General features: G+C 45.2%; 1 protein-coding gene across 4 annotated transcripts in view; it reads left to right on the plus strand.

Moving 5' to 3' along the window:
- The first annotated feature begins 4,699 nt into the window (after positions 1 to 4,699).
- Positions 4,700 to 13,112, plus strand: part of srcin1a (SRC kinase signaling inhibitor 1a) — a 139,101-nt gene continuing 130,688 nt past the window's right edge. For 3 of the 4 annotated variants that reach the window (XR_011183948.1, XM_069185783.1, XM_069185784.1), the window contains exon 1: positions 4,700 to 4,940. Coding sequence is in view for 3 of the 4 variants with exons in the window: in XM_069185783.1 (XP_069041884.1) it covers positions 4,862 to 4,940 (79 nt within the window). In the remaining variant the exon portion in view is untranslated. The remainder of the gene's footprint in view (positions 4,941 to 13,112) is intronic. The other variant, XM_069185785.1, reaches the window with a different exon arrangement.

Below are 13,112 nucleotides of genomic sequence, written 5' to 3' on the forward strand. Positions count from 1 at the left end.
TGCTGAAAGGGATGGAGGGAGGCGTCAGGCTCTTCTGCACTGCTGCCGGGGAGCTGCGATATGATCATGGTCTTCCTTTTCCTAGAAATCTGCTGTACCGGATCAATCACAAATATCAAACATCCACCTCATGCACCAAGCTGCCTGCTGCCCAGACAGACCTGGAGACAGACGTGGTCTGGGGGCCTGTTATCTGAGGTGCATCAGCAGGTAACGGGCCCGCACACACACAGCCCCCTCTTGCCCTTTGCAGCTGGGCGAGACCCTGGCCAGCTGTAGAAGCACACAATTGCCCTCCAGCCCTGGAGGATCATGGGAGAGGAGTCTACAAGGCCGTGGGGCAGATGCTGACCCCCATATCTCACCCTCAGGGTGTTTAATCAAGGGTGTGGAACTGTCAAGAAAATCCTCCCGACTCCCCATTGCAACTGTATAATAATTTAATAATAATAATTACTTACACTTATATAGCGCTTTTTCTGGACACTCCACTCAAAGCGCTTTACAGGTCATGGGGACTCCCCTCCACCACCACCAGTGTGCAGCCCCACCTGGATGATGCGACGGCAGCCATAGTGCACCAGAACGCTCACCACACACCAGCTCTCAGTGGGGAGGAGAGCAGAGTAATGAAGCCAATTTATAGAGGAGGATTGTTAGGAGGCCATGAGTGATAAAGGCCAATGGGAAATTTGGCCAGGACGCTGGGGTTACACCCCTACTCTTTTCGAGAAACGCCCTGGGATTTTTAATGACCACAGAGAGTCAGGACCTCAGTTTTACGTCTCATCCGAAGGACGGCACCTGTTTACAGTATAGTGTCCCCGTCACTACACTGGGGCATTAGGACCCACATGAGCCGCAGGGTGAGCGCCCCCTGCTGGCCCCACTAACACCTCTTCCAGCAGCAGCCTTAGTCTTTCCCAGGAGGTCTCCCATCCAGGTACTGACCAGGCTCACACCTGCTCAGCTTCAGTGAGTTGCCAGTTGTGAGCTGCTTCTATAGCTGCTTGTTCCAGGAAATTGAAAGAAACGTTCCTCCAGTTGTTAATTCAATTGCGTGGCAGTCTGGCACACCCTGTGCCAAATGCTGTCCACTCTTGGGCAAGCAGAGGAATACATCGCTCAGGTAAACTGAGAAACACAAGGATCACAACAGCAGTCTGAGCAGGTCATCAGTTCTAAACTGGGTAGGTATTAAAAGTAATTTTACTATGGAATTGCCTCTCATTTCTTATTGACTGGCAATAGAGGTGCAGGTGTAATTGTATAGAAGCTCATGTTCCACGGGCGATGATTTTCCCATTTAAAGCAAAGTTTCCGTAGACGGCGTGGGCAGAGGGTTCAGGTTTCATGGTCATGACTAAAATCCAGACGTTGCGCAGTTAGAGCCATCATAAGCCTCACCATTGCCCGAGATACTTAATTGCAGGGTGACGCTCCAGTCGTTGCAGTCCTGTTCTGTTAGCAGTGCGCTGCAGTGAGTGTTGTATTGAAACTTCCAGGGTGGAGCAGTCACAGGCATACCAGGCTGAGCTGAGAAATTAATTATTTTTGAACTCCGGGAAAGGGGCTCATATTCCCATTCCCAGTGTCCCAGTGGGACTGCACACTGAGCTGTGGCAAAAACAACACCTCCCACAGGGGCAAGTCCAGTTAGCATCCAGCACAGTTTCACCGGGACCAGCAGCTCAGGGACAAGTAGGTGTTGTGAGACAGGAAAGCTTACTCAGGCCTGCAGATGACTGATGAGTAATAAACACATGCAGACTAATCAGTCGCTTAACCAAGATCAGTCTGTTGTGCAGAACTCTTGCATATAAAGATACTAGTGTATATACTAGTACCACTTACTGCACAGAGGTATTACCATATTGAGCAGGACTGAGCAAGATTTTTTGATTTTGTACATGCTGTGTAATCTTCGCTCATCCTGGCCAAATTTCCCACTGGCCTTTACCAATCATGGCCTCCTAATAACCCCCACATTGGTGGTTGAGGGGATCCCCATTACTTGTAAAGTGCTTCGGAGTGGAGTGTCCAGGGAAAGTGCTATACAAGTGTAAGGAATTATCATCATCATCATCATCATCATCATCATCTTTCCCCGGGAGGTGGGGAGACGGTGGCCGTCAATCGCTTCAATTCATTTCTCCCTGAGGGCTGACCAGGCTGCCTGGCGCCTGGATGGAAAAGGACACAGTCATTCCCAACAGGGCGGCCAGTCCGATCACGGCGAGGCAAAGGAGCTGGTTCTGCTCCTTCGGGCCGGGTCCTGCGGCCTCCTGGAGACCCGGCACGCAGGCGGGATCCGCCCTGCGGTGATGAGCTCGGCTCCTCGCCGGCGGAGTTCATTTTTATCATCGCCGAGGGCGCATAAATACGTCAGTCAATCCAATAAAATTACTTGTATACGTACATAAAAATAGTGATTGATAGACCCGTGTGGAGGCCTGCGGGGGAGCCAGCCTGTCGAAGTAGGCTTGGCGTTACGCGTTTCGGCGACGTCTCTCTTAATTTTGGCCGGTCCCGTTGCGCAGTTAAAACGCGGAGGAAGATGAGATGGGAGATCAAGCTCTTTTGCAATCGTTTAAGGCCCGTCATAAACAGTATTTACGAATTTATTCTTAGTAGGATTTCTCAAAATTACTTTTCCTTCTCCACCGCCCCTCTCCGGAATTCACCTGATTAAAGCGGCGATGGCGGTTGTGTTTGAAGTGCATATTTCAAAAGCAAAAACGGGCGTACACTGGTGTAGCAACGAACCAGTTCAGTTTTCACATGTGTGTACGGAAGTTACATTCCCCCAGGTTTCTAATGGAGGTGTGTTTTGGGGGATTATTGCCAACATGAAAAGAGCACCTTTGTTTTTTGATAAGCGGGGAAAACTGACGAAATTTACTTGTCTGACGCCCAGCCTTTACAACAGACTTGTGCCGTTAGTTTTAAAACACTGCGTTTTCATTTTTTAAAAAACCGCGAAGCGATTTCACCACGAACAGGTGTCTGCATACCGGGGTATGCGTGCTGGGTCAGAGATACTGTAAATAACGGGAAAACTATAGGAAATAAAGTCCGAGGAGGAGATGCTTCGACTTCTGTCTTCCTCGTCGCTACTATGACGCCTGTGGATGAAGGTGTCTGGTATTTTCCTTGAAGTAGCGCTGGGATCTTGGGTTACACCGGGAGCTTTCATCTGTTGACGGACTCGCAGAGCTGGCGAGGTGGAAAAGGCTGCGATGAGTTACTGCCCAGGGTGTTTGTTCAGATTAATAACAGAGGACCCAGGGAGCTCTTGCGCTCTTCATTAATTCATGAACCGGCGGTTCGCGATTGAGTTTCATTCCTCTCGCTCACCTGCAGCACCGCCGGGGCCGTCGAGACCGGGGCGCTGGGTTTTAAGCTTTGACCCGTTTATTTGGATTTTTTTTTACCCTCACGGCTGTTGCCCACACCATAAGATGCGATGTGTCACCGCACGGAAAGAAGGAACCCCATCATGACTAATGCGCACATTTTACCGCTCGGATAGAGGAGGTTGCAGAGCAGGTGTGTGACAGGGTACCGCCTCGGCCAGCTCACCGGACCCGGACTCTAGTGAGGCAGTCAAGACAGGTGAGATTTCTACTCCCCCCCACCAGCAGCCAGACAGAGACGGGTGAGACACATTAAAACGACGGAAAAGGTTGAGAAAAGTTGGAAACGTCCAACTCCAAACCTCCCCCCTTTGATTGAGTTGACGTAGGATGCAAAGGAACAGGTAAAGGTGTATTCCGTGCTGAAAGGAAAAGAGAAGAGACACCAGGTGTGTCTGAAGGGAAACGTTGTGTCTCTTTTCTGTTCCGCACGGAATAAACCTTTGCCTTTTCCTGTGATGCCGGCATTATCTCGTTTGCTCCCATGTTGGTCTTCCTCCACTGGCTATACTGGGATATCGAGCAGAGCAACCACTTTGGGAATGGGCCATGTCATTTCCAAACCCAGCACTGGCAGACTGGTGAAAAGTGACACAGTGTACACCGATAGCACTCCCGATAGTACTTTTCCCAAAGCAAACGATGAGGGCAGGACAAGAGTCAGATGTCGCTGTTCGGTGTTCAAGCGAAATGCTTGTAAATGGCACCGGCGCTCGTGTTTTGCGGTTCTTGCCGATCGATGAGACCAGATTATTGTATTTTGTTTTTGGTGATAAGCAGATGAAAATACGCACCGCCCATTTCGCTACAGCAAGAAAGTGCCACAAAACGTATATCATTTTATCAGGACAGGAAAGGAGAACTGAACCCAGGCTCCTTTACAAAAATTAGATCGCAGTCCCTTATGTTACAATCCGATATTTTGTTTTCACAAATCTCCCTGGGACACCCAGCAACACCCTGGGTGTTCGTGTATATAAAAAATTAAAAAACTCAAAATAATACGCATCTGTTCCCGGAGCACCGCCATTTATTACTGTATGTCAGACAACGGCAATACTCAAAACGGTGAACGCCGGAAACCGACAAAACGTTACCTACGAGTGATTAATCCGTGATATAAACTTAATAACTGGAATTGTTTTTGTCTAAAGACAATTTCATTTTCTTTCTGAAATAAACAGTTTCCTTTATTCGCTCGACACGACGATTTATCCGTTTACAACACAACGCTCGTCGCTGTGCGCTGCGCTTCAGGGAGGTTAATGGCGGGAAAACAGCCATCTTGAGGACATAATTAATACCAGAGCGCGCAGTGAAAAATGACTTAAAATTGTTTAGATAACGGCAGACAACCGCAGAAATATAGAGATATAAGGTTCTAGACAGTGGTTATTAAGTCTGACAGCGTTCACAATGGCTAGTGTTTGAGAGGGGCCGCTGAAATGCGGAGTCGATGTCAGCTGTCAGACAGCTGCTCAAGGCCTAGACCTGTGCTTTGCCGCCCGAGGTACGTGTTGGAAGGTAAGGGACTGTTTGAATGAAGTTTTTGGAACCGAAGAGTTGAAATTATGTACTTCAACAAGTTCTTCTTGTTTAATGGAATGAAAGGTTTGGTCAAATTTTTTAAAAACTGCAGTCAGGATATCCGACAGTTACAATCTTTCTCCCCAGAGAACGGGAGGAATCGGAGGTGATAATTGTGCTGTCGTTTTTATTACCCCCAGCTGAAATGAATCGTTTGAATATAAAAATTGTTCACCAAATACAGATAAAGTTCTGCATTACTATGTGGTAGAAGTTTTTTTTAAAAAAAAAATCCTAAGCAAAGACGAGTTAAACGTTTCTGGAACTGTAAATTAGGTGTGGAGTGTAAAGATGTAAGTAATTATTTTGTGAATTTTAAACGAGTTCTGTATAGTGTACATGATGTGTCTTGTGCAGGCTGCATTTCTGTTTCCATTTGTACAAATGTGTACATTTGCCTACTATACTGTATGCGTGTGTATGAATAATATACACCTGCTGGTTTGGAAACCACCCAGTATCCATTATTAAGCCTACCATGTCAAGCTTGAATGCCTTTTATTTTCTCTTAGGGCTTTATATTGATCAGATTGTTCTAAGCCCAGCAACTACCCATGTATAAAAAAGGCATTACAATGCCATATATCATTATTTCAGCAAACAACCTTTGTTTTCTTGACATCGTTTTCTTAGGCAGAAAATCTGAGTCAGTTGATATGCATTTTTCCTTAATGGTGTTGACTAAGCTTTTATCACTCACAATATTCTGTTTTGGTCAACGTTTAAGACAGTGATAACTAACGTTTCTTATGTAAGAAGACGAGAAAGGTTAAGAATGAGGTGATGCCAGATTTGTATGTTTGGTTGTTAGGACTTGAATAAACTGAGAACTGTCAAGCCATTCCTGAAAGATCTCATAGATCCAGCTTCTGCAGGGTGGCTAAGGCTTAGGTTTGAGCCTCTTGTGACTCGATATTTCCAAAAGCATCTTCTGATTTCTGTACCAGAATGTTCCTTATTTTAATGTCCTCCTTTGTCTTGGGGTCTTTATATTGTCACTGAGGCCTGGACATTCAGTCAGCTGGATCGACTGTCCTTGCCTTTTAGGAATAAATGGGAATGCCAATCAAGTCCCCTTATAACCTCCTTTGTGATTTAGAGTCTGTGTGGCCACATGAAGTCCACTAGCACAATTCTGTGGCATAAAAGATTGACAGGGAAGAGTCCAGTACCTCCAAACCAATTCTTGTGTTTTTGTCTTTTATTCACAATCCTGTGTTAGGGTAAGTAGTCTTCTCTGTGTAAACGTAGCAGTGACCCCCCACCCCAGGAAGTACAGGTGGCCTTTGTACAGGTCAGCAATAGTCTTGCATGAGAACTGTGAGTCGATCTACAATACTGTCCTTGGCTGAATTCAGAATAAAAATATCATTAAAATATACAGTCAAAAAAAGAAGCTAGAATGTAGTATTCCCTGGAGCTGTAAGTACATTATTGTCATTGTGATCTGGCTGCTTGAGGAGAGATAGGAGAGTATACGTTTGCTTGTATCTTCCTACAGACAAGTTCAGTTAAGTAGAGCTGATGCTGTCATCTTCCAGTGTGGTGCCTTTTCCATTGACATTTTTTTACTATTGAACTGAAATCACTCAGCTTCCCTGAGTTCAATTAACTGTTACTATGCAGCCTTGGAGGAGTGTGTGAATACAGTATGTTTCTTTGTTGTCATAATTGTTGCCTAGCCTGAGGTTTTTCGATGTATCATCCGATCTGTTTGCTGGTTACCAGATTCAGCTCAGGCACAAAAGAGGGACCTGTAGCCACACAGGGTTGGGAAGGAGAGATGGAGAGACACAAGGCCCTGTTCTGCACGATGTGTTGCTCGCTGTTGTTGGGAACACAGAGGACCTTTATTAAAGGAGACTGCATGCCATTATTTGCTTTGAAAAAGGAAGCAAACAGGAGGTTGGGCTTTCTTCTCTTTTGATAAACCAGCTGGGCAGCACTCCTGTCCCCTAGTCGCAGTGCCCATGCATTATTTATCAACCACTTCATTACTAACTCTCTCTTGTGCTTGCTTGTTTGCGTTTTTTGGGTGGTTTACCTTTATCTGCTTCTTGCAGTCTGATTGCTGGTCTTTCTGTATTCTGTCTTTCCCAGTACTCTCAGTAAAGCCACTACCACGGGTTGCTTTCCTCCTTCATGCTCCTTCTTGTCTTTCATCTAATCTTCATGGTCTCTGTGCTAATACAGGTCCTCGCTGCCTTGAAACACCCCTCTTCAAATGTTTTGCCTTGCACTATTAGAAAACTTTGGCCTCTAATGTGGTGCCACTAACCTTTTAGAGGTGGGGACCTCTAGTATTTCATCTCTAATCAATGTAACACAGCCACTCCAATATCTGACGATTAAAACACAGTGCCTCCAGTGTCCTGCCTTTGACAGATAAAATCCCCTGTCTCCAGTATACTGACTCTAAAAATGAAATCCCATTGATTCTGATATCCAGTCTCTTACAATTAAAACCCACTATCTCTCAATTCCTAAACCCTAATGATTAAATGTTACTGCTTACAATATTCTGTCCACAACCATCATAACCAACTGCCTTTAATAAACTGCCTCTATCCTTTAAATCCTGCAGCCTCCAGCATCCTGTCTATAACACTTAAATCCCATGCCTTCAATATTCTGATTCTAACAATTAAAATTTACTGCCTCAGATAAACTGCTTTGATTCATTAAAACCCAGGCCTCCAATAACCCACATAATTACCATAAATTCCTTGCTTCCAGCATCCAACCTCTATCTATGAAAACACACCTCCTTGGCACACCTGCTTCTGTCAATTAAGTCACCCTGCTTCCTCCCTTCACTCTAAATTCAGACCTCTTTATCTCTGACCACACCACCCCCAAGACTCATGGTCCAGCGGTTCATCGCTGTTGCCCGACACACAGCCTATACTGCTTTCCTGGGTCCTGATCTGCTGTTTCTAAGCTATAACTCATGCAGCCTCCCAGCCTCCTGTCTTAGACCATTGCACCACAATTTCACACTCTCCGCTATGCCTCAGTGCTCAAACAGACCTTGTCCCTGGACTCCCTTTGATTACCATAATAGCTCTCAGTGTGTGAGATATTCCTTGCCTGTAGCAATGCAGAGGTTCGCTGTACCTTTAAGAGAACGGGAGAGGGAGAGGTAGAGAGAGGCAGAGGGAGAGAGAGAGAGAACACATTAATCTCTCATGAGCTAATTTTTTGTTCATTCTTAGCTGTGCTGAGCATCTCTCTCGTACCGGCACACAAATACGAGAGAGAACCACACACACAAACACAGAGCGCGCGGGGCTGTCATTGCGTGGCTGGAACAGAGCCATCTCGGGCGAAGGAGGAACCCGGCGAGGAAGACAAGAAGGGAAAGAAAAGGAAGGAGGACGGAAGACGGGAAGAGCGAATAAGAGAAGAGAAGAGAGTGAGAGGCAGAAAGAGACAGAGACTGAGAAAAGGAGAGAGAGAAAGACAGAAAAAAAGAACAGGAAACAATATTACTCACAACACAAGTGGTTCGTGTTGCAGAATGGGAAATGCACCATCCCAAGGCATGTCAACTCTATCTCCATGCATACTTTAGTAGCAGGTATTTTTAATTTGCGTGTTTTCCAACTGCTGGCTGTCAGTTATCTGATATCAGGGGGGTTGATGTGTCATTGCTGTATTTTCTGCTCACGCTCTTGTAACAGAAAAGCAAAGCGAGAAGAGTGGTGTTTTGGAAAGGGTCAGGGGGAGAGGGGAGCATGGGGAAGGATGCTGGGGGTGTCAGCAGAGGAGCAGGTTTTGTTTCGGAGAGAGGACCGAGGGAAGCGCACTGGGGAGGGCTGCTTATCTCGCCACTGCTTGGAGAGCAAGCGGGCAGATGTGTGGACAGCTGTGGGAAAGCGGGCACTGCAAGTGAATGAGCAGGGGGGGGAAAAAAAGCAACTGTGTGGGATTGAAACAGAGTGCAGAAGTGAAAGGAAAGAGGAGGCCAGAAGAGTGACAGCCGGCGCCGGGTGTCAGAATGGAGAGGGGATGGAGAGGAGGGAGAAGGAGGAGGAGGAGTGGGGAACAAGGATGGAAGACAGTCCGAGAGGGTGAGGGGCAGAGGCACAGAACGGCACAGGGACAGCAGCTCGGCTGGCAGAGAGGAAGGGAGTTCGTGCACATGGAATGGGAGAGAAGGAGGGATGAACTGTAGCACGGGAGAGATGTAGCATTCCTCTCTTGTTGAAGAGTATGAAGCAGCAAGCACATTGCTTTAGTTCTGCGCTTTAGTGCTTTAAGTGCTTTCTCACATGCACAAAGAGAAGGAGGCATGTTTTGCCAAGGATGGGGTGTCTTCTGGGGAAGCACGGACAGGGAAGGAGACACGCAGGCAGAGAATGAGAATGTGCAGGTTTGACCCGTGAACCACCCAGACAGGCAAAGAGGTTAGGGCATTTCTGCGAGAGCAAACTGGGGAGAGGTCTGCAAGCAAGGGCGCTCGCAGGAGCTGGTGCAGGATGAGAGAGGGAAAAGGAGAGAATCCAAAGGAAAAAGCAGGAAGAGGTGTATGGTTAATGGAGGGACACAGGCAGCTATGGCTGACTGAGAGACTAAGCGTCTGCAAGAAGAGAGAGGAGGCAGGAGAGGTGGTTTGCCGACAGTCAGCGAGACGGAATAAGAGGAATGGCTTGTTAGTGTTGGTGTCAGGAGGATCCCTCTGTTCTGCGCGCTACAGCCTTCACACAGGCTGTCACCCGGGGACAGTCTGGTTGCCACGGAGAAATATTCACAGGAGCGGGAGCGAGTGGAGAAGGAGAGGTGGACCGAGGGAGGGGCTGGGCAAGGCTTGGGGAAAGGCAGGGATGAAAGGCTTGGGGGTTTACTAGGGGAGGGCGAGAAAAGGGGATGGGGATCAAAAGGATAAGGACAGAATGGAAGAAGAGCGGAAGAATGAAGGGAGAGATGGACCCCGCGTTTGGAAGAGCTGGGAATTACAGAGGGGTTGGGAAGAGAAAGACCAGATAAAAAGGAAGGCAGGCATCAGGATACTAAGGAGTGGAGTCAGGATACGGAGGGAAAATGGGAGAGTGATTAAGGGGAAAATGAGAACTGATTCTGGGGCGGGGAGGGGTATTAACTGGGGGCTGTGTGCACAGAAAGGCAGAAAGCGGGCAGCAATGACCTTGATTTCTTTCCATCTTTGATCGCTAACCTTGAGCAGTTCATCTCCAACAAATGAAGTTCTCATGCTTCAGTAGCAGAATTGCCACCTGAATTGAGACGTGTTGTTCAGACCCGTCACGAACCAAACATGCTTTACATTTGCAGAGCCTTTGGTGTTATGAAAAATAAGATTTATCCACATAAAAGACTAACATGCGATCAGTTTTAAGCATTTGGGATATATCGCTAGTGAGGAATATACCACTAGTCCACTCTTGCTGGAGCAATTTCAGGTTTTTAATTGGATGGATGAGCACCGGTTCCGCAGGGCAAGACCAGCATGAGCTTAAATCCTCACAGTAGGTTACTGTTTTTGCAAAAAGGAGAAAGCAAAGCAAAAATTGATGGTTATAATTTGAAAAATATTTTAAATCAGGAGGACACTATTCTGTGCACACAGATCCCTTTGTTAAATGGAAAGTGGTGAAAGTTTAGTACAAAGAGACTGAATTTCAGAAAGGCACTGTTGACATTTCTCATAGAGAAGGATGCTCATGAACTTTGCGCTGTGGAAGCTGAGCTGTGGAGTTAACATTCTGGAGCCCATTTCTGCCAATATGTGAAAGCTCTCGCCAAGCTAGGCTGGATGTCTTGGGCGTGCAACTAGTGACTAAAAGCTGGCTTTGAAATGGTAAAAAAGCTTAATGTCTGTGAGCGTACGAGCACTCATTTTCAGAGACCCTGAGTTGCACTAGTCCTTCATAATCTTGCCAAGGTCACCACACGCTGTGGAGTGAGCCCTGGCTGTCACTTGGTTTGAGTCACGGTAGGTTGCAGTTCGGTGTTAACAAGACAGATCCTAGGCTGCCAAGTTCTGTGTCTGTGTTTGAAAGTGTCCAGAGAGTTTTTCTAACCTGCCGGGCTTGGGGAAAAACTTGACTCTGTGGGCCAACTTAATCCTCACAAGCAGTTCAGAGCTGGGTCATGGTTGTAGCCCTGTATTGGAAATGCTGAGTCAGCACTGCCTCAGCACATCATACTAATAAGTGGCAGAAAGCTAATTGGGGTGTGTGAATCTGAGAGGAATTCAGAAACTTTGATCTGCTGTTTCAGGTTTTGTCATTCACCTTGACTTCTGTGTGTTTTTTGGCACAACAGCGCCTAAGTATAGGAATCTTGACCTGCTCCAGACTGTGACCATTCATAGTAACTTTCATTATTTTTATATTATTTATATTTTATTTACACATTATTTCATTATTTTAAATTGTAGTTAATGGATGTAACTATGTTATTTCCTTTGCTGTTTTACAGTGCATCCAACAGTATACATTTGGAGTATTCTTCTGTTAAGCGTTACTAGCTTTTTACATTTTCTTGCAGGGTTTTTGATAGATGATTTCAGTGGATTGGACATCTTGTCTTTGGGTTTAATGGTTTAATGCCATAGACCCCAGTAAGAAAATCTAGTGAATAACAATATGAAAATAAGGAATTACACTCATTTGTTGACTGTAGATTGTTTTTGTTTCTGCTGTTCAAACCTTTCACTTAAACAGGACTAAACTGAGACTGTTGAGTTGTGCCAACTGTGACTGTGTCTGTGACTGGGGTGGACCTTGAGGTGGTGTATCAGATAAAGTAACAAGCCATAAGTTACATTAAATCACTGATATTGGACAGATAAAATTGGACTCCTTGGTATTTTTTAAACTAAAATGTGCATTGCTTTTTTACGACTGCTGGACAAAACATTAAAAGAGAAGCTTGATTAAACTGAGATGTTTGAAAATAACACTGGTGGTTTAAGAAATGAATGTGCAGTAGCTTATATGTTTTTAAAACTAGGCTGCTTTTGTGTTTAGGTGGTTCTCTTGAAATGCAGGCTATTGAGGAATTTTGACTAGACGTGCGTGAGAAGGCTGCGCTGTGCTCTGGGCTTTTGACACAGTTCGGGGTGTGTGTCTTTGTGTTACTGTGTATGTGCTGTGTTTTGTGCTTTGATTGGCTCTCTGTTCGCTGGAGTATATATATTACCTTGCATACAAATGCTGAGCTATGATTGGCTGTTGATTACAACATAATGGTGACAGTGTGTTGCTGGCTTGGTTCTGGGTTTTGGGCTAATTTAACATGCTGGGATGTGCATTGTTCACGAGTGCCTTTGCAGCTGCATTGACTTGATTAAAGAGGGTATTACAAACCATTCATCCACTGTATTTGCTATAGCATTACGTTGGTGTTTGACCTTTTAATTAATTTTTACCTTCTTCTTCCAGTTTGCATTTGTGCTGGGCTCACTTTGAACAACTTGTCGCAGCTTTGTAGCGGCACCTCTGTGTGGCACAATGACGTTTAAATTAAATTTTAAAAAATTAGTTCTGCTGCAGTGTTTTCTATCAATCTTCCCACTTTTAGCAAGCTAAACAGGTGTGTAGCGTATTACAGGGAAGTCATTGGGTTCAGATTGATGACAGAGCCATTGAAGGAAAATATTTCTTGACTTATTGTTTACAGTAAAGGGTAAAGCTGATCTCTTCAAGCCTGCATTCTTTCCCAGTCCTGTTTTCAAACTTAGATGGATAAAGTGCAGACATGAATTTACCATAATTTGGTGCAAATACACCAACAGTACTTCATTTTCAGCTGTGAGAGCACAGTGATGTTTTTGGTATCAACTGGTTTGTCAGTTTTTATTTTTATTATCTCCTGTATCGGCTTTGGAATTATTTTTAGATTTATTTGAACTGAAGGGCTTTTTATCTATTTTAAAGTGCTTTGAGATGATTGCTTTCAAAGGTGCGAAAAAATCATATAAAATCAAATTGGTTATTCGTATTGTTGTTGTAGTTTAGGTTTTCTTTCCACAGAATTATGCGTTTTGAGGTATATATGCCCTACATTAATTTAGAATGATTTAGAATAACAACAACAAGGAGAGATGCTTGTGCTTGATTTTAGAATCCTTGATATTAGTACCTT

Source organism: Lepisosteus oculatus, chromosome 28 (genome assembly GCF_040954835.1).
Source record: "Lepisosteus oculatus isolate fLepOcu1 chromosome 28, fLepOcu1.hap2, whole genome shotgun sequence".
NCBI classification, from domain to species: domain Eukaryota; kingdom Metazoa; phylum Chordata; class Actinopteri; order Semionotiformes; family Lepisosteidae; genus Lepisosteus; species Lepisosteus oculatus.